At 43.5% G+C, this 21784-nt stretch overlaps 2 protein-coding genes across 3 annotated transcripts; one reads left to right on the top strand and one right to left on the bottom strand.

The window, feature by feature from the left end:
- Positions 1–898: 898 nt before the first annotated feature.
- Positions 899–6973, top strand: dhx32b (DEAH (Asp-Glu-Ala-His) box polypeptide 32b). The gene is made up of 11 exons (XM_061087648.1): positions 899–1180; positions 1284–1477; positions 2000–2375; positions 2462–2698; positions 3358–3451; positions 3533–3682; positions 4374–4565; positions 4652–4792; positions 4986–5176; positions 5806–5996; positions 6613–6973. The coding sequence occupies exons 1-11, from the start codon at positions 905–907 to the stop codon at positions 6779–6781; spliced, it is 2211 nt and encodes a 736-aa protein (XP_060943631.1). The 5' UTR covers positions 899–904; the 3' UTR covers positions 6782–6973.
- A 1168-nt stretch (positions 6974–8141) lies between these two features.
- On the bottom strand, positions 8142–18545 carry edrf1 (erythroid differentiation regulatory factor 1). 2 transcript variants are annotated; one of them, XM_061087609.1, is made up of 26 exons: positions 18283–18545; positions 17967–18099; positions 16980–17188; positions 16375–16441; positions 16164–16289; positions 15923–16047; positions 15686–15833; positions 15317–15418; positions 15105–15226; positions 14710–14821; positions 14387–14534; positions 14190–14301; positions 13208–13319; positions 12823–13101; positions 12649–12720; positions 12415–12562; positions 12134–12328; positions 11674–11874; positions 11329–11547; positions 10904–11130; positions 10641–10799; positions 10396–10545; positions 10023–10176; positions 9419–9540; positions 9113–9285; positions 8142–9015 (listed from the first exon to the last, which is right to left on the bottom strand). In XM_061087609.1, exons 2-26 carry the CDS (start codon positions 18048–18050, stop codon positions 8853–8855), a joined length of 3729 nt encoding a protein of 1242 aa, XP_060943592.1. In that variant the 5' UTR covers positions 18051–18099; positions 18283–18545; the 3' UTR covers positions 8142–8852. The 2 variants fall into 2 exon arrangements, with proteins under 2 accessions (XP_060943592.1, XP_060943593.1); XM_061087610.1 differs by having other exon boundaries at positions 12134–12325.
- Positions 18546–21784: the final 3239 nt, after the last annotated feature.

Raw genomic sequence — 21784 nt, 5'->3', positions numbered from 1 at the left:
CAGAATAGCAGCCGATTTCTTCTCGGTTAATGGACTAATAGATGTTCAGCTAGTTCTTTACCACGGGTCGGTTTATTCTCCGGTACGGAGCTAACTCGCTGTTAGCACCTGCTCAGAGTCCTGCTGTCAACAGGCAGCAAATTACAAATGTGAAATCTGTTCCCAGCTCACTTTATGATACAGTATATTATCAACCACTGTTGTCCCATTGTTGCCAAGTGTCCAGGGCCGAAACAATAAACCATTCAAATGGATGGTTTATATATCCACAGGCCTACTTTTCCAATACCACTTTAATACTGTAAGCGAACGTAAATATTTGTTTTCTGCTGACGGAATGATTGAAAAGTTGTTCGTGGAGTTTGTGCCAACGTTAACACGTCTTCATGTTCTGGCAGAGTCCTGTGGGTTTTTTGGATGTAGCCCTCAGTCATTTCAGTTTGTCAACCACTGAGATAATTAATTTCTAAATGACTGAATTAAGCCACAGCTGATAAATAAATGCATTTATATGGAGCTTGTGGCCTTTGCGTGTGAGCCAGTTCCCGTTTTAAACACCAGACCCCTCTGAGTCCCTGCCCATCTATCTTTGTTCTCACACCACCCTGTGTGTGTGTGTGTGTGTGTGTGTGTGTGTGTGTGTGTGTGTGTGTGTGTGTGTGTGTGTGTGTGTGTGTGTGTGTGTGTGTGTGTGTGTGTGTTGGATTTCTATGGGATTAATGACCACATGACAACACTGGGCCGGCCGCCTGCTGAGTCCTTTCATTTGGCTTCACTCGCAGAGTCCGTGCATGTGTGTGTGTGAGCTGTCCAACAGTTTACTGAGAGCTGGAGGCGTCCAAAACTTCATTCCCGCGGATCTGTAAATGAAGTCTGCGCTGGAGAGACCGTGAGATTGCTTGTGATGGAGCGGGACGTCACCAGTTTATCAGGAGAGGAGTATTCTGAGGGGAAGCTGTGCTCAGACGCAGAATCCCTGAGTCAAGGGGACAAAGACTATGATGACATCTTGGAGCTCAATCAGTTTGACGGACTGCCGTACTCCTCCAGGTTTTACAAACTGCTGAAGGAGAGAAAAGAGCTGCCAGTGTGGAAGGCAAAATGTGAATTCATGGACACTCTGGCCAAGGGACGCTTTGTCGTTGTCAGTGGATCTGCTCAAAGTGGGAGAAGCTCTCAAGTGAGTACTGCGGCAAATGTATCACGTTTCCTCCATGCGTCAGCGGACTGAGATATCCGAACTCTCCTTACTTCCAACTCATCTCTCTCTCATTCTGAACCAGATTCCCCAGTGGTGTGCCGAGTTCTGCCTGTCAGCCCGGTTCCAGCACGGCATGGTGGTGTGCACCCAGGTGGACACGCAGCAGGCCGTGGATCTGGCCTTGCGGGTGGCGGACGAGATGGACGTCAACATTGGTCACGAAGTGGGCTACAGCATCCCTTTGGAAACCTGCTGCACCAACGACTCCGTCCTCAGGTACCTGTACAGCAGCTCTTCCTACTTTCTATCCTGCAGAAATGCCTAGTCACATCATCCCCCCCCGCCCTGCCGCCTTTTCTCATTCTCCATGGGAATATGGGAACAATAGGCTTGGGGGGGTGGGGGGGCTCCTCCTTTCAAGGGGCCCCTCCACAGCTGCCGGGTTCCCTGTGTGCACATATGTCACTCTCCCTCATGTGGGTCCCTCCATAAGTCAGCTGGGGGAGAAAAGAAACTCAGCACATCGAGGGGGGGGGTAAAGATAAACAGGCATCAGCCAAGTGCGAAAGGATCCACTCCCCAGACTAATTATCAGAGTAAATTACACTAATGGGGGCAAAGCTGAAGTGTAGACAAAGTGTCTTTCATTAAGATGCCATTCTGAGCAGCGCTGAATGGATTTCCTCAATATATCGCTCAGCTGCTTCAGCCGAGAGGCCTCCAATCAAAACAAACCTGCTGATTTATTCCAGGCATTAATGAGTTTGGATATACGAACTGTTTGATCCCCCTCCTCAGGTACTGCACTGATGACATGCTGCTGAGAGAGATGATGTCGGACCCGTTGCTGGAGCACTACGGCGTGGTGGTGGTGGACCAGGCCCACCAGAGGACCGTGGCCACGGACGTGCTGCAGGGCCTGCTGAAGGACGTCGCCCTCCAGAGGCCCGAGCTCCGGGTGGTCCTGCTCACCTCGGACGAGCCCGGCCCCAAGCAGCTGGCCCACTTCACCGGGTCGGCCGCTCCTCTGATCCGCCTGGAGAGCCCCGGGGCAGGGGAGGTGGTGTACAGCAGCACAGGGGACGGCTACTTCTGCTCCGCTCTGCGTCTGGTGCTGGAGATCCACCGGTGTGAGGAGGAGGGAGATGTGGTAGTGTTCCTGGTGACGGCTCAGGTGAGAAGCAGCACCACATGATGGATGAAACCAGGCTGTGGATACATGTCTTTTCCTGACTTTACTCTTTGTCTACCCTCCACCAGGAGATAGATCTGGCTCATGACATCCTGAGCCATGAGGGGCAAAGCTCACCCCCCGACCTGGGTGAGCTCCTGCCTGTTGCTGTGCACCCGGGTCAGCCTGGGGATCTGCCACTCCTGGGGGAGGAGGAGACGGGTCGGACCCGCAGAGTCTTCCTCACATCCAGCCCGAACGAGGACTTCTTCTGGGCTGTTGGCTCCATACGATTTGTCATTGATGCCGGGCTTGAGAAAAGATTTGTAAGTTTGTCATTATGAGTTGTCATTTAAATAAGAGTTCAAGTATCTTTATAAAGATCAGGCACTGGATGTTAGTGTAGATTTGTTTATTTATTTATTCGGTTAAATGTCTTTTAAGTCTCTTAGTTGAAGAAGTATTCAGATACTTTGCACAAGTAGAGCGGATAAGTGAAAATCTCACTTCCAAAGTTTTAGAGTGCATTCAAAAAGTATTCAGAGCATTAAGAGGATCTTAACGTCCCCAAATACAGATGTTTCCAAGAGCTGAGTGAAGCTTATGTCAATATGATTCTTCAGTTTGGGTTTTTTCAATTGGCAGGAAAAATCTAAATTTCTGCTTTTACTTCCTTATTATGGGCTGTTGAATGTGGAATGATGAGGCAAATATTATTTAAACAACTTAAGCATCAGGCTGCAATTTAACAAAATTTGAAAAGGGATATAATCAACTAAATCTATTGAAAGTACTACCTCTGACCTCTGACTATCATATATTATATATATATTATTTTATGTTGAAAGTTGAAGTTGAAATTTCATTTTGCTAGAGAAGACAAAAGTTACCTGAAAAATCAGATACATTTCGTGGATTATTAAGTATTAAGGTGAGTGTGCTCAGTTCTATTCCACATCTATAACTCAGTGTGATGCTGTTGCAGGTTTATAACCCCAGGATCAGAACGAACTCGGTCATCACTCAGCCAATCAGCACGGGTCAAGCCCAGAGCCGCAAACAGCTTGCGGATCCAACAGGTGAGAAAATAACCTTTTTAAATCTCTTGCTGCCAATTCTCTGCTGACACCTTGTCTGAAAACGAGCTCTCTGTCCTGCAGGCAAGTGTTTCTGTCTGTACCCGGAGGACAGACAGCTTCCTGCGGAGGCACGACCACATATCATGGAGTCTGACATCACCTCCACTGTGCTCTTCCTCAAGAGGATGGAGATCGCTGGGCTGGGCCACTGCGACTTCATCGACAGGCCGGGTGAGAATTATATAAAGTGATGAGAGACATACAGAGGGAATATTCTTTAAGTCCCTGTCCTCGGAGACGAAGACACCCATGGTTCAGTCAGTCGGTTCCCTGTTGTTCCAGCGGACGGCCACTTGTTCTTACTCGGGGGCAGCGAGCCGTGCCTCAGCCGAACTGACAGCTCCTGTTCCACCAGCATCGTTTTAGAGCTGACCTGCTTCTGTGTGCCTTTGTTTCTGCGGATTTATTCATCCACACTAACTCAAACCCACAGACACACAGGGAGCCTCCCATTAGTTGATTAGAGTTTGGTCACAAGGCTGGTGTGTGGAGGTGTGGTGGGGGGGGTGACATGGTGGATTTCTTTCGTCAAGGCCTCATTTTCTTTCTTCGTGAGTTAATCTCTTGTGTACCACGAAAGACTTCATTTTGCATAGTGATGCATTTCAAATATTGGTGCGGATTATAAAAATCCTAATCTGCTGCTGCCTTTTCACTGCGGGTGTACACACTAGGGTGCCAGTATACTTGAATTGTCCCAGTGGTTCACTGCTTTGGATTACAGTTTAGACATCATGCTAACAGACAAATAATCCCTCACAGATTTAGTCAAAATTTATTTGCATGAATAAATAATCTCCTAGTTTAATACAAATACATTTCATAAAGACATGTTCATGGTTCTCTGCTGGATTTGGTTCAGACCCTGGAGGCCTGATGCAGGCTCTGGAGGAGCTAGACTACCTGGCAGCTCTTGACAATGATGGCAACCTGTCTGAGATGGGCATCATCATGTCCGAGATCCCCCTGAAGCCCCAAATGGCCAAGACTCTGCTCGCCTCCTGTGAGTTTGACTGTGTCCGTGAGGTGGTCATCATCGCTGCTATGCTAACAGGTAACATGTGCAGCCGCAAAGCCAAGTTCTCTGTTGTACTTCTATCAAAAAAACGTGAATTCTAAACGTCACTTTTGATTTTTCAGCCCCTTCCTGCTTCGTGGTTCCCTCCGCGGACCTGAAACCAGAAGCGACCCAGTGCCACTTGAAGTTCCAGCACCCGGAGGGAGACCACTTCACACTCATCAATATCTTCAAGGCCTTTAAAAAGTCTCAGGTGGATCCACGTGAGTTTACGGTTAAGAGAGTATCATCTGCATAGAAACACACAATCAGAGATCAGCAAGAAAGGAAGATCCTCGTAAATAATAGCAAAACAAACTTCTTGGCCATAAGCAATGTAATAACAGTTTTTTTAGGGTTAGGGTTGCAATAACCACATCATATCATACTAAAAATATTTCCCCTGTGTGGCTCTAGACTGTAGCGTTGAGAAGTGGTGTCAGGACTCCTTCCTGAACCACACCTCTCTGTTGATGGCTGACGCTCTCCGCGTGGAGCTCCTCGACACCCTGAAGAGGATTGAGCTGCCCGTCTCGATGCCGGCGTTCGGTTCCCGAAGAAACACCTTCAATGTGAAGAGAGCCCTGCTGGCAGGTTTCTTCATGCAGGTCAGAGAACTAAACGTTACTGTGCCACTCTTCCACTGACAGGTCAGCTCTTTCCAGCAGAAAGAAACTGACACTTCACTTGCTTTTATTGAATCAAGTCAACTCTCACCTTAACTACTTTCATCTCTCACCCCATCCACAGACATGTCAACTGACACTTCAACTACGTTAGTCTCTAGTCTCCACTTTTACAATTACAGGAAATATATATTACACAATCCTCTCTAATTACAGTTCTTACTCTTCAACTGACAGGTCCTCTTCCACTTCCCATGAAACCTTCAGCTCTTTTTATCAAGTACACTTCCGCTGCTCTCAGTGCTCGAACCTTGACTCAGCCTTTACCGCACATACACTTCAGCAGGTGCTTTAACTTCACATGGCAATATGAACTGCTACTCCAGCTTCTCTTAGTATTTGTATTCATATTTCAACTCCACTATTTCCAACGGTTTAAATATATTGCTTCAGAGAATTTAGCCTTTTCTTGTCGTCTATTATGTTTTCAAGGCAAAATCAAAAAGTATGACTTTACAGCATTTAAGATGCTTTTGTCTGTATTTGCTTCTTTAAAATATTCTCAGTCTGTTGAAATCCCTCTGACTGTGTGTGGGTGTGTTTTCCCTCAGGTGGCGCGGGATGTCGATGGATCAGGGAACTACTTCATCATGACCCATAAGCACGTGGCACAGATTCATCCTCTGTCTGGATACGGAGCAAAGAGCCCCAAGCTGGGCCTGCCCGACTGGGTGCTGTTCCATGAGCACTCCTTCTCCGAGGACAACTGCCTGCGCACCGCCACCCACATCAAACCTGAGGAGTAAGTCTCAACCTTGATAACGCTTTGTTCAAGATGTGCACTTGTTTGCATTCATGTGTCTGATCAAACAGTTTTGTTATCGAGACTTCAGTGTCCAGTTGACCACCCTCGTGTCTTCAGATTGAATCAGCCTCAGTTCAGCAGAGACTAGTCATGCTGGTTGTGGAGAGAGGAATCCTAATCCCTGTTCTCTAGTATTCTCTGGGTTGGAGAGGGGATTACGGATCGCACAGATGCCTGGGAATGTGAAGCTGCAGCTTAATGGAGGAGGAGAAAGCCCCTCTGCGCTTGTCATGCTCTCTTAGGCTCCACATCATCAAAATGTGTGAATCAGCTCAATGCAGCTCAAACTGGAATAGCACTCAGAAGAGGACAGACCCATTGAATTCAAATCCAAACTGCTCACACTCATATATATTAGTCTTTTCTTAATATGCCTGACTGGAAATATCTGCAGCAAAATGGGTGAAAATGTAAAAAAAAAAAAAGAATCCGGGATCCACCCTTCATCCAGTTTCTTTGTTTTGCGTAATCCAGGTGACCAACAAACAAATGGAAAGAAATGAAATCACAACCTCCTCTGACACACCTTTAAACTTCTCTTCTCTCCTGCCAGATTCATTCAAATGGCGCCCCAGTATTTCTTCTACAACCTGCCGCCCAGCGAGAGCAAAGACATCCTGCAGAACATTTTGAACCATTCTCATTACCGAGAGGAGAAACCTTCACCCTCCCAGGAGACGCCGCAAGAGGACCAGACCAGTGACCGCTGTGTTGTACAGTGACGGACCCAACCACTGCTCCCAGGGGGGGTGATCAAGAACTTGTATTACCAGTAACCAGTTATTGCACCACACCGAATAGAATCACATTGTCTGGGTAGTTGTTGAGTCAATCGTATACTTTCATCAGATCTTTTTTGTAGTTTCATCTTTGCACCACTGTTTTGTCACAATATCGTGTCATATATATTTTTCTTTGCCAGTTTCACAAAGTTCTTATGTTGTTTTTTTAGCATCTGTTTGTATTTAAATCATATTCAACAGAACACTCTGCTTACAGAATTTCCAATAATACTTTTCTCATACTGTAAAAGTTAAACTTATTATTTATTGTACGCCGATGTGGTTTCCATTTGAGTTATTCTGTTGCTCCACCTCTTCCCCTCAGTCACTGTCCATCGGTCAGTCCCCCCCAGCAGTGGTCCAGCCTGATTAATGAGGTTCAGGGACAGTTTGCGTCCCCCTGCAGCTCCATCTGGTGTCGATACAGCTCGGTGACTGCAGGGTGACCCAGTTCACTGACACTGTATTCAAAACATCGTGTCCTCTCCTCTGTGCAGCAGGAGCCGCTGCCAGGACCCACTTAAAACCATCACTCTGAGGAGATTTTTCCCAGGCAAAGCAGCTGTGCACAGTACGTGATGACATTGTTTAAATATCCGGCCTGTTAGATTGCACTTTATGTTTGTTACCCAAAAATCTGAATAAAATTCCTACACTGAAGCTCGATCTGATGTGTCGTATTAGCCCGAGAGCACGTTAGCATTCTGTGATGCTTCTGAGGAAACATTTAGAAACTATGTTAAGATCCATCCTGACAGATCCAATAACAAGTGGACAGCTCTACGCTTGTGTTATGTCAGTCAGGACCACTTCACTCTGTTCTGGGGCCTCCCTGCTCCTCCAGGTGCATACCTGGAAAAGCCTAGAGCGGAGAGAGACCACCTCTCCGTCCTTCCAAAGCTTAAGGCAGGGAGAGCGGCAGCAAGACCCCCGAAGGGAACAGGTCAGGAATCAGTTACAATAGAAATGTCACTGAATAAATGAAACACTGTATGAATTAGGGGGAGGTGGTGGAGGGGGTAGACAAGCTGCAGCAACTGAAATAAGGCGCCTTGTTTTGAGCTTTGCCAATGAATGTGTGAAAGGGAATCAATTGATGTGTCAGCTGCTGAAGCTGTCAGGTAAACTGGGCTCGACTTTGTGGCCAAATTAAAATTTGAGTCAAATTAAAATGTGCCCTGAATGTGTCAACTGTGACCACTTCCCTGCTCTTTATACAAATAAACACACACCTCATTTCTGTTTGTGAAGACCAAATCATGTTGTCTTTACCCAGTCTGAATTTACTTGTGTGTCCACATAAAATTTAAAAACCTTTTATTTCCATGTCACAGCAAACCATGCTGATATAAACTCACATTTATACATACATACATACAGACAGCCATGTGGACAAACTCTTCTTCTTCTTCTTCTTCTTCGTTTGCATTGGATGTTGCCAAAGTATTGCACATTTCTTTTTGGAAAGCAAATAACTACTTATGTAACGCTTAAAGCTTATTTCAATTTGTCAAACTTCAACCACTCTTTTTTCACAGCATTACTGGAGTTACTGAATATCAAATATAGCAATTATTTTGAAATTAATTCTTTTTTTCTGAGCCTTTGCCAAACAATTAATGTATTTCTAAGCCCTGTATGTAGGAGTTATTTGTCATTTTAGTTATAGCGGATGCACTCAACGAATCCAACAGAGAGAAGGTTCAACGGTGAATCAGAACTGCGTAAGCAAAAAGACAATTAAATAACACATTTTGAATTTACAACAAAAAAATGAACAATTCAAACCCTGGGATGCAAATGTTATAAAAAGATGAACTTGTTTATAAGGCGCAGGAGGTGAAATTAGCTTTGAAACCGTTATTCAGTCAGACAGTTTCCTGAGGATGAGTCCGTTAATACTGATGTCAGTTTTTTGTGAAGACAGACGTCAGGAGTTCCCAAGAATTCAGTCTGGATGTCCGGAAAGGTGTGGGGAGCAGCGTCAAAGTCTAGAGTGTCCTCCTCGTCATCATGAAGGTGTACCTTTGTCGTCACTTCCTGTTTGCGGGCTCAGCTGCTGCAGCAGGTCTTTGTAGACGCTGACCCGGCTGAGGAGAGGTGCGTTTTTTTCGGCTCGCAGCAACTTGGAGTAAACATTCTTGTACGTTTTCAACAGCTCCTCGTCTTTATTGCTGTAAACACACAGGAGTGAGCATAGTGAAGGTATAAAGGATGTTCCATGTTTACAGAGCCGGATGTAGAATAAGTTGTTGTTGGATTCTCGCTCACCTTGGTTTCCGTTTCAACGTGGTCATCAGTTTGATGAGCTGCAGCAGCAGGAAGGAGAAGCTCGGCTCGAACACGCCGATAAGCTTCCTCACTTCCTGGAGGTTGAGTCCTGAGGTGGGACCGGTGGCCAAGTCCTGAGACTGAGCCGAGTCTGCAGCGTGTGGTTCACTCGGCTGCAGCACGAGGAGAGACGGAGAAGGAAAGGTCAACGGGACAGCGCGTGTTGGAGAGAGGACAACAGAGAAAATCTTTGAGAAGATGAATAAGCACAAGAGAGCTTGTCCCGAGAAGACGGAGAAAACTGACCTCGCCCTGGTCCTCCTCTTCCTCCAGCTCGTTGTGAATGAGCTGGAAAGCATGACGACTTTCTGTCATGATCTCCAGAGCTCCCGTCAGGCTCTTCAGCTTCGCCCCGCTGCTGCTCTGACCTGTGGAAGCACGATGTGAAACATTACTGCAGGAGGCTGGGGACAGAACATTTGTGAGTTATGCAACAAAGAGTTTTTTTCTCTGTGGAATAATTTATATGATTTTAAATGAAATCAAGAGGGCACTTTCTCTTTTAAAGCTGGTTTCCTTCAAAATTCAAATTCATTAATTCAGAATAAGTATTAAGGACTGGTAGGAACGGTTGATTGAGGCTGAATATATGTAACACATGAATGACACATGCATTAAATATTTGTTTTGTTAATAACTACCCTAGTGATGTATGGAATATAATCAAAGTTTCTTTTTTTTATATCCTTAAATGTCTTATTACTTTTTAGGTTCTTGGGCTGGATCATAAACTGTGTTTGTTTTGCTATGAGGCTGTGTCATATTTTTGTCAGTTTGTTTGTTCAGTGTTTCAGATTTTTTTTGTGTCTTGTTTTCATTAATAAATATGGAAAATAGACTGTTTTCTCACCTGCCATTGTGAACTCAGCGAAGGCCACCCTCTCCAGGAGCGTGCGGAGCAGCTCACAGGGCGCATCTTTGAGGCTGAGGAATAAACAAACAGCCTTGCTGTAGTGAAGCTCTGCCAGGCTCCGATGCTGCTTCCTCAAGTGCTCGTCTCCCACCTGTCACACAATTAGAGCCAGGTGCACAGACACCCGTCAGTGAGCATTATACTGAGGCATCACCAGCAATTCTATTCCAGTCAGCCTGGCGTTCCTTTTTCTTTAAGCATGATCAAACAAGTGTCTATGTCAAAAGAGTGAGCCAAGGCATACGAGTGTTTGGTACGAAAAGCAAACAGATATTCAGAATAAATACGATTTCTTTTCACGATTTGCCACCTGGTTGCGGAAGCAGCTGTGGTACATAGAGGCCAGGCGGTGGTGGATGGTGGCAGCTCTGTACTGGTAGAGCGGCTGACGAGCCGACTCAGTCTGGAGGTCACAGAACTTCAGAGACTTCATCATCGCCTCCGTCACCTCTCGCTCAATCTGGGAAAAACACACGATACAAACAGAAAGATGGTGAACACTGATTTGAAGAAAACAGACTGAATCAAAATGTGAATATCTGTTAAAGCAGGCACCTGCTCCTGGGCCTTCCTGGACAGTGGGGCGTAGTCCTGCAGAAGTGTAGCCAGGGTGAAGTAGGTGGTGGACAGCTCCCAGTTTACACTGTCCCACACCAGTGGGTGGTTCGCTCGGTTTGCCAGCGACCTCATAGCCCGCAAGTAGTAATCTATGGCCTGGGTCCAAATGAGATAAAAAGTCCAAGATAAAGTGAGATAAAAAATAAAAAGATTACAAAGGAACAAATACTTATTAAGACGATAAGTGTTTGCCGTGGCACCTTGTTGTAGTAGAGTGCCTCTTCAGGGGAGAACTCCCCTCGGCTCTGGTCGCCAGAGACGGCGCAGTGAGCCTGAGCGCAGATCCTCATCAGTCGGCCGGTGTTACACAGCAGCAGGGCCGAGTTGGTGCTGTCCCTGATGGCTTCAAAGTCCTTCATACCTTTCTCAAAGTAGGAAAAACTTTTTTTCCACATCTCCTGTTCTGCTACGGACACAGACTTCTTTACTGGAGGAGGGAGAAAGATAAACCTGATTAGACACAGCAACATGGACAGAGACACAAGTAAGAGTGATCAGTTCTTAAAGTTGTGTTTGTGTCCGTATTTCTTTACTGATCTGAGTGCAGTGGTAAGCTAGCTGTCCCTATTATTCTGGGATATCGGTGACTGTAATCATTAAGAGTTTCAACTTCTACCCGACATACCTTCTTTCTCAGTCTGCATAGCGGCAGCCATGTTCATGTAGTACACTCCCATCTCATTGCGGATGTTTCCCAGCCGTCTGAGCACCTGAGCCAGTTGATCCGACTCCTGATCTTTCAAAGGCTCGGAGACGAGCAGCTCATACGCTGCCTCGTAACATTTACTGCTGACAAACAGCTGGTACTCCGGGTCAATCGACAGCTCTGTTGCCATGTTGAAGGCTGAAGGGTAGGGAAGGATACGATTGACAAATGAAATTGATTTCTATGTGTTTAACCCTAGTTTTAATACATCAGACAACAGAGGTGGACATTGTGTGTTGTGTATGATTGTCTCCAGTGAGTGACCTTGGCAGCTGCTCTCTCTGTTCAGGCTGTGCAGGATCTCCTGGTCCTCTTTGGTCTGGTAGCTGTACTCCTCCAGGTAAGCAGCTCTGTTGTTGGCGTTCTGGGCCAACATCAGCTGGATGTCTCCACACAGAGACAGACACTGGCTGTGGAACTGCAGCACCTGCGAGTGCTGTGTCCCGCTCACCGAGCAATAGGCATCTAGAGGAAACCGCAGAAGATGATGGAAAGAGAAATAGACGTTTGAATAATTTTTTTATTATTATGCTGCACATAATTTGAAAGGTTATGGAGCAGTTTCATGTACAATCTAATGAAAGGCCCTGATCTGTTTCATCATTCTGTTTTGAAATTATGATTTGCTTTGTGAATAAATAAAACATTATTTATGCTGTGAGAAAGAGATAAAACAAAGAAAGAATGAAAGAAAACAACTTCAATTGATGTTAAACAACCTTACCATAGCACTGCAGAGATAGCTTGATGTAGCGCAAAGCTCGGCCGTACTTCAGTAAGTTGGTGGCGGCATCAGACAGGACAAAGTAGGCCTTGGAGGCTTTGAGGAAGAGCTGCAGCTTCATGTGGTGCTGCCACGAGCCAGGGATCATCCCAGAGCGAGTCAGGTGCTTCTGGTCGCCCTGCAGGGGCCCCACTGCTGACCCACACATGATCACAGCCAGTTTGTAAGAAAGTAAAAAGACAGTGTATCATGACATAGTTGGTAAAGGACTGAGAACTGACCTCTCTCAAGAAGAAGAGAGATGCCTTTCTCGGAGGCGCAGGCTCCAATAGCATTTCTGTCTTCATATTTGAGAGGGATTGGTGTGTTGGGGTCCGCGGCTGGGAGGTCACTCTCCATCTTAATGCTTCCGTCCACTGCCTTCAGGCCCTGTGTTGTTTATCACAGCGATTATTAACTGGTAGGCGACACATCACATTATCAGTGTTGTATGTAAACATCATGCGGGGACTTGCCTTGAGTACGTAGCTCAGGACGTGTCTGCATCTCTCCTCCTTGTCTTGAGAAACGGGGAAAACTCCACTTGGCTGCAGAGATTTAAAAAGATAAAATTAGCTTCTTTCACTTATTTTTCCCTCCACTCTCTCCCTGTAGGTGTGTGTGATGGAAACATGTGTAGACATGCTCACTCTGATCTGGTGGGTAGATTTGTATTTCTCCGGCACAGACAGCTCCCCTACAGAGCGAATAACAGCAACAGCTTTACTGTCATCCTGTGGGTTGGAGCAGTTTCTGTAGGAGCCGTTCTCATCACTGTCCTCCGTCAACTCTGCCTCCTCGTCTTCCTCCCGGTCTTCGTCGCTATAGCTGTCCTCTGAGCCGCCGGCCCGGAGCGACTCTCCCCCTTCATCAGGGGGCTCGTCGAGCTGGAACAGCTCTGACAGCATGTAGTGGGCTGAGGCGATGATCTGAACAGATAGACGAGAGCGGATCGGGTTCAAAGAGTTTCACCTTCTGAATCTCTAATTACAAATAGCCACCTCTGCCCTATTGTAACTTAGAATTTCCTCTTACCTGCGGATGCCTCTCCTGATCCAGAAGCTTGACGCAGTTTAAGAGCAGCGTTCGGACGGTGCCATAGTGCTTCCTGTTCTGTCTCGCCTTCAGCATCAGGTTGCTGGCCACTCTGCGCCACAAACCACACAACAGACGAGAATCCATTACAGCTGACACACTTTACTGAATTCTATACGTGTCTGATTCAAACACATCTCACCTGGAAACGATGTTGGATTTTACAAGGGTTTCGCTTAAAAATTGTATTTAGCCATTTTTTATTATTTATCATTTAATATATATTGAAACAACAAATTACCATTAAAATACCCAAGTTGACTTTCAACGTTTCTTGCTACTAAAAGGGACTCTTACCTTTGTTGCATTTTTACACTTTTTGTGGATAAGGTTAAATTGGTATTAATAAGGTAATGACACTCTAAAATGCAAGACAGACCCACCAGGAGTTAAAGCAAACAATTATTTCACTCTCGTAATATTTAGTGAAAACTTCAACCAATAAAATTCTTCGGACCGAAGGACCTTATTGGCCGACAGACCTGTCTGTTTGCTGCATGGAAACAGACAGGAAGCCCGTCTGCTTCTTCTGGCGCATTCGGGCCCGCGTCATCAAGGCGCGTCCTCAACTATAGGGTTTGTTTTGATTCCACGGCAGACAGTAGCGAGTAGCGACCGAATCGACCGTAGCGACTGACGATGGCAGACCAAAGTGGTCCACGGCGTACTGAAACAGCCGCTCCCAGGGGGAAAAACAAAAGAAAAAACACAGCGGATGGGAACGAGGGGGTGGGGCATTGGAGGAAGGCGGGATGATTCGAATGTGCTGTAATTCTCAAATGCAACAAAGGTAAGAGTCCCTTTAAACTGACTCAAATAATGTTTCAGCCCTGGACTTTAACGCTTCAAAATGTAACTACTTTTCCGATAGAAACCTGCAGAACAAAGATGCTCTGTTGCTGAGTCTTTCTAAGATTCTTACCGGTAGAGTAACACAGCCACAGGGAGGGTGAAGGGATTCTGACATTTCCCTTCTTCAGCCTCCTCACACAGAGTAGTAAGATCATAAAGCTTCACGATGTCACTCCCACTGGCTGTGGGTTCAAAAAGTTCAAATTAGAAAACATCGAGAAACACATAGTGAACAGACTGAAGACGTCCTGTTTGTTTGTATCCCACCTTTAAAAAGCCAGTAGGTGTGACCTTCTTTGGTGCAGTTGGACTTTAGGAAGGAGAGGATATTTTGGGCGATGTCTTTCACAACCCTCGTAGAGAAATTCGAGTTCTCCAGATGAGGGATGTCCTCTGTCTTTATCATCTCGTATTTCTGTAGGGAACACCACAAAACAATGAAAAAGGTTTTATCAAAGTTTTATCTTTTTAAATAAACAGACCTACACAGTCTTTGGTACTTAAACCCATAATTTCTTATGGAATTTATTATCTATGGCAATAATTACTTGGATAATAATAAAACTGGACAAAAGGCAGCAGCCACTCACCTGAACGATGCCATTAAGGTGAAAACACATGACCAGTTCGGGGACATTGCACATCAGATTGTCGAGCCAGTAGTCGATACCTGTCAGAATGTTGATTGGTTTATTGTTGTCCCTGAAAAACAGAGAAAGAGGAGAAGAAGGAATTATTATTATTAGTAAATGGATGTATTATCTTTACAGTTCAGCTCAACCAAATTAAAACCTGACCTACTAACAACAATTCCCAGCATCTATCATCACTGTCCAGAGAAGTACGGTACTGTGTCACCACATACATTATACAGCCATATTTTATGAAAATATTCAGTATCTTGTTGTGGCAGACATGTTTTTTTAATTTCCTCTCTAAATAAACATTTATTTCAGAACCCGGATCAGAACAAACAAATGCCAACCTGAGTCTCAGACTGACGGCAGGATAACGACCACCTCCGAAAATAGGCATGTTGGATCCCACCAGCATGTGGATATCCTCGAACGTCCACATGATGTTTCTCACAAAGTCGTTTCTTAAACCCTGTCGAACAAATAACATCAAATGATATATTAACCATGAGCCACCACCTGTGGTCATTAATACCAAGAAGGCTGTAAACGTTTGTGTTACCTGACTGTTTTCCCCCTCGTTGAACAGAGTTGGGAGGTTTTGCTCTTCGAGTACAGCCGTCACTTGGCCCAGAGCAAAGTTGCTGTCCAAAGAAAAGCTTTCCTACATGTTTTATAGAAGCAACACTGTCAGTGTTAGTAGTGCAAACCAACATCTCACACAGTTATCAGCTTAGCACTCACCGAAGAGCCACTAGGTCAAAAAACGCTTGTTATTTGCTTAAACTAGGATTAAATCCTTATAAATTCACTTAAATCTTTTCAGCGATTACATTTTTATTTTTATTATTTATTATCAAGCATTTTTTAATTAATTCTTTTTTAGATTTTTCCCAACATGATTTCACATTTCTCAGAGATTTCATCGGACCTGCTTGGCAGCGTCTGACTCTTCTGCTTCAGACGGCGTGCTGGTGAAGGAGGTGGGCCATGTAGAATTGAACACCTCTGTCTCGTTCTCCACCTCCCCTTCATTCAGGTTGTCTGGTACAGGCTCCGCAGCTCCATCACCATTTATACTGCAAGAAACACAGTTAGATCCATAGTGTTGACAGAGGAAGGCTATGAGAGATGCACAAGAAGAAGTGTATCCTAACAGATAACTCACCTGTAGTAGAGGAACTTTGACAGGATGGCTCTCTGATACCAGTGCTCTTTACTCTTCTTTTTCCTCTGCCACTTCTCATCTATTAGCCGCTGGTAAAACTCTTTTAGCCATGTCCAGTCTCCGGTCTACAAAAACACAGGTAGCAGGTAAATACAATCACTTTAAGACATTTTTTAAAACATAGAACAACAATCCCAGTAAGGATGTTTCGTTGACTTGTAAAAGAAAAACCCTGCTCTACCTGAGAAGACCTCATGAAGAGCTCTTGAATGTCCAGGTCGTCCAAAAGCAGGGTCCTCCCCACGCGGTGAACGGCCATGCTGACGTGAGACTTGCTGTAGGGAATCTTCAGAAGCTTCTTGATGTTCTGAATTTGAGAGAAAACAAAGTTAATGACAGCTGTATGAACATGTTTCAGAAACAAATGTCAGCGCCAGAGCGGCTCCACAAACCTCAGAGTCTGACACCACGTCAACATCGTCCCCGATGCAGTCAATGAATTCGTAGGCCATCCCAAAACTACAAAAGGAGAAAAGGAACTTAATCACAACAGTGTTTGCAAATGGTATTATGGATAAAGGCTCAGACTGAATAAAGATTTATCAGAATCCATGTTTTATCCACTGATAATCACAATAATTGAGAATTGTCAGATATGCAGCGAGAAGTTTTCCAGTCCTAGTTTTGTAAAATTATTGAAAAAAATGTAGAACGCATGGAGTCAATAGAGCAGTGAGTAACAATCAGTCTTCATGAGTGTGTTCTGACCATCAACAGAGGCCATCTGCCCAGCAGGTTTCCACAATTAAGCAGAGCACAAAGCATGACGCGTTGAGCCTCTAATTTAAACCGTGACTTTGACTGACTAACCAGAGGTGTTTATAATACTTAGTGTTGCCTAATTGAAACAAATAGAGTAGTCAAAACATTATATTTAGAACAAAACAGAAACAGTTCCGCAGCACACACGGCACTCTGTAACTTTTCAGATCACAGCAGCCTCACATTAGTGTGCTACATATCAGTTGTAGTAATATTATTATTCAGGATGTTATACCTAGAGAAAGGTTTGCTCTTGCTGCTGGAGCCTAGTACTGTGGTGCCCGCGCTGCCCAGCCGAGGGTTTTCCCTCAGCCAGTTGGCGGGAGGCAGCTTCAGGTCGGTCTTCTCCTGCAGCAAGGCATAGCTGGTCAGTGGAGGGGCGGCTGAGTACTTCACCACAGCACAGCTCTTGATTTCAGTGCTGCCTGAGCATATGGCCGAATCCTACAAAATAAAACACCATGATTTAGATAGATCAGAGAACTCAGACAGTATTTCAGGTTTTTCCCCATTGTACAAAACATTTTCCATGGTTTCCACACACAAAACGTATATGCAAAGCTGGGGAAAACTATTTATGTTAAAAAGATTTTAATAATTGCAAAGTTGTTGGAAATTTGCCACCCTTGACATACAATATCATCCCTGAAGGAGGCCATGATCTTCGGAAAAAAACGGTCAAAATCTAGTTTGAAAACCTGAAAGGAAATTCTATTTCCCCAATATATTTGTTTGTTTTTAGCAAGTCTGACTGTACAGTTGTGTCAGGTATCGATGTTGTGAAGTCTGTATATGTGTCGTTGTGAGAGGAAGTGATAGAAAGAGGAAAAGATTAAAGCCAGGACCGTGGCTTTATAATTAAATAGAACTTTGATGATCTTTATATTGATTCAAAGGCAGTTATAGCACTGTGTGTGTATCAGTTCAGCGTAAAGCGCTAACAGGCAGGAAGACGATGTGCAGAGGGTTGTTAGTCATGATTTTCATTCACACAGCTAAGAGAATATATTTATACCAGGTCTGAACAGGGTCCAAAGGGGCCCAGTGAGAGATATTAGCCCCGGGCCCCTCAGGAGGTTAATCCGGCTTTGACCGTTGTGCAAACTGTTTTAACACTAAAAAGGTGACAGTGACACACAACACCACACACAACAATGACTAACCAACAGGAAGCTAGTTAGATAACCATGTCAGATCATCGAAGCATGTTTCTGTTACTTACATGTTTGCTGTTTTCCCCTGAGCAGGTGGGCTCTTCCGTCACATTGTCCCAGGGGGTCCCAGGCTCCCTGTCCCCAGAGCTCATCCCGGACACAGCACCGTGGATCCGGCTGATCCCTCAACAACCCGCCAGCCTGCACATGTTGACACGGAGGACACATGAGACAGAGGACGATCAAGTGCTAGTGATGGCTTTAGTTTGCTATGCTAGCTCTGGCAGGCTAGCTAATCCCAAATAGCACCGCTGAGCCGCAGCGCTGTGAAAATAAATAAAACATGATGTAGTTAAACAACACTGGATTTAAAGTTACACTCACATGAGAAGCTGCTGCTGCTCAGTTAACCTCAGTCACATGTATTTAAGGGTTTGAATGAGGCTGTAGCTTCTCTCTCTCCATCTGTTGTTGTCAGAGCACACGTTGGTCCACCTGTTTCAGCTTCAAAACTCTTCGTCTGGTTCCTATCAACCGCCGGAATTCATCCCGATGCTACAGTAAAATACAAACAATATATTTTAACAGTGAGTGATATAAATTAAAGCTCAAGTCGCTGAGTGTGTCTCGGTCAGAGCGATGTACTGTTAAATGGCATGAACCGGAAGTACTAAGAGTTGGCAGCTCCAGCTTTTTCTAGAAAAGTTGAGTACATTCTGTTCTGGTGGCTTTTATTTTGAAAAGCACTGACAGGGCTTGTGCTTATTGCCTTCTTTAAATTATAAAATAAAACAATAAAAGTGTGTTTGAAGGCAGTTAAAGTCGAGTTTAAAACATTTAATTTGCACTGGTGGAAAGAAATTAATTAAGATATTTTTGATACTTTCTACTTCTATATTTTATTCTAATATTACTACATTGTGCTCAAACTGTTTATCTACTTATACTGCATTGTATTTGTTTGGCAGCTTTAGTTACAAACTAAAGTGCAGATTCAGATTATACTATTTGTTTTATAAGATTATAGTGTGTACTTTACAGGGGCCATTGGGTTTTTTGATCAATTATCAATTATTAATCATCAACATTATATTTATGGCAAAGTGTTGTTTATAAAATGTTACTTTTGTTATATTTGTGTGGAAATCAAATTAATCGTCAACGACTAATTATAATTCGATTATCAAAGTTTGTCTTCGGCCTATTTGACATTTACCGTAACATCACAAATAGACTTGGGTTATTTAAGTGCGGCTGGGTTGACGGGGTTTACACAGACGACGGATCACATGACCGCAGAGATGGCAAACTGGAAGAATCACGTGAGTGCTCGGTTGCGTCAGAGAGACCAAACTGAGAAACTGCCTCATGTCGGGGATTTTACGACACGTAAGATCAACATTAGTCCTTCCTCACTTTTTAACATTGATGCTCTCACTGTCTCAGACCGTAAGAACACACGTTTGTTTTCATTCTAGTGTCTCAGCTGGAGGAACGTTTTGAAATCCGCAAACAAATCCTGGATGATGTTCTGTGTAACAGGTTAGAAATGCAGAATTCCAACTTTATCCAACATTTGTTCATTTTGATTTATAAAACTTGACTTTTTCTTTTCAGCTCTCAACGAGATGGAGTAGAAGTTGGAAAAAACACTAAAATCCTTCATCTGCAGCTGAGAGAGACTGTGCAAAAGGTGGATAAAATAATATGAATCAAAAATATTGAGCTATGCAACAACAGCAGTTTCCTGTAATTAAATAAATGCAAAAACTTTTTGTGGTTTTTAAACTTGTAAAATAATCTAAAAGCCACAAAGTTACAGCAGAGAAAGAAATTGAACCACATTATCATCTGTGTGTTCAGGCGTTGACCTTTGAACTGATCGCTCCTTCCATTATCCACAGTTTAATCAACTTGTTCTTTTGTCGCCCCAGTTTTCTGACCTTACCACCGTCCTGTGTCTGAACGAGGCTGAGCTGCAGTACTTGCAGTCACGGTATGTTATGGACGACCATAGTCATCATAAAATATGATCTTCAGAAACTGATGCTCTGTTGTTTGTTTGGTCATATTTAGACATACCTTTCAAACAGGCTTAATTTTATTGTTTCAAATCCTAAAAAGTCTAAAAAGTAAGTGTTGTCTTATCAGGCCGATACATTTGTAATGCAAGGAAGGAATTTAATAAAATATAAAATATAAATATGAAATTCAGCCTCCATCTTCAACCTACAAACGTTCATACAATCATTTACTCTATTGGACATCATGTTGAAGAATTCATAAATGGTCATCTTGAAAAAAAAAAAAGTCAATAAATGTGTGTCTTTTGACATAAAAATTTTGTATAATGACAGAACTACATGAGTCAAATTAATTGTCAAGCCAGTCTAACTAAACGGTTAGAGTTAAAATAAATCCTTATTTCATTACTTTTTTTATTTCAGTGTGTCCCAATCCCGCCAAGAGGCACGTACCCTGGCTAAAGAGGTAGAGTGTCAGTCCAAAGAGTTGGCCACCAACCGAGTGGAGCTGGAAGGACTAAAGGAAACTTTGATGCAGGCTCGGAGAGAGAAAGACGAACAGTTGCAGAAGAAGAACGATGCACAGGAACGGTAAGAGAGGTGGATGTGTGATCTCAAAATAAGAGTTAGCTCACTTGCAAATGACAACATGAGCACAGTTTGAGATATTATTAAGTTGTCCATGATTCCTGCTTTTCATCAGGTGGCAACGTTTGGCCAAACAGCTGAAGAAGCACCACCAACAACAGGAAAAAGAAAAATCATTACATGTCGACTCGTCTCACTGAAGAATTTAAAAAACCCCACCATCTGAGGTGATTCATGAATTACACAATTTTTCAGTCAGGGTACCATTTCCAAAAATACTACCCAATGTTTATTTGCAAAATTTTTACCTGGGATCTTTAATAGTTACATTTTAATACATTTTAGAATAGCTAATTGTATTAAAAATAAATAAGACATGCTTGTTGAGTTCAATATAAGTTGTAAAATTGTATTATATAGTTCATAAGTTGTTGATAAGTTGGTTGTCATTGTAATGTATTGTTGTGAAAAATAAAGTAACTAAACTTTTTGTTTAAGTGGATTATCCCTCCTTCAAAGAAACATTTTCTTGTAACCCTCAAACATTTGATTTTATTTAATCAACTAAATACATTTTTAATGGAATTAATTTAATCTCATCCATTGCTGAAGTGCAGAACTCATCTGTCAATACTCGCATACACAATCATACACGGGGGTGTCCATTATCCCAACTAAGCTTTTATTCAACAAAACTACCTTTTATTGCCTAATACTAAGATTTTTGCTAAGCAACTCCTTTTCTCTTAGGTTCAGGGTGACATTCATCATAATGGAAAACAAAATTGGATCAATGACTCTGCCCTGAGAAATACCATATTCCACCATATACCTTCCTGATGAAGCAGTCCCAATTCTTGAGTAAAATTATCAAATCAAAACTCTTTGATCCAATTTATATGTTCTACCTGTGATCCCTATCGTGTTCACTTTAATCTTTAATCCATCCAAGCCGTATTATAAGCCTTTTCTATACATCATAAAACCTGGTTATTCATACGGCCTAGTTTCCTACTTTGTTATTGTGTCTTTTATCTTTGTTTGTTTATCTGACTGATTTGAGAATCAAAGTAAACTATTTATCCTTTTATTTGATAAGTGGAAGCTGGTTTTGGTCAGAATTCCGGTTCCACATCTCCCTGACAAATTGAGCTCAGTTTCCAGGTTATTTGTTTGGAGCCTGTTTCCATAGTGACGAGTGTTGTGCATTGTTCAGTTAAGTTTATAGGCGTGCATGTGTTCGGTGCGTTGGTAAAATCACCCAGTTGATAAAA

Source organism: Limanda limanda, chromosome 15 (genome assembly GCF_963576545.1).
Source record: "Limanda limanda chromosome 15, fLimLim1.1, whole genome shotgun sequence".
Taxonomy (NCBI): domain Eukaryota; kingdom Metazoa; phylum Chordata; class Actinopteri; order Pleuronectiformes; family Pleuronectidae; genus Limanda; species Limanda limanda.
This window is presented reverse-complemented; position numbering and strand designations above follow the sequence as displayed.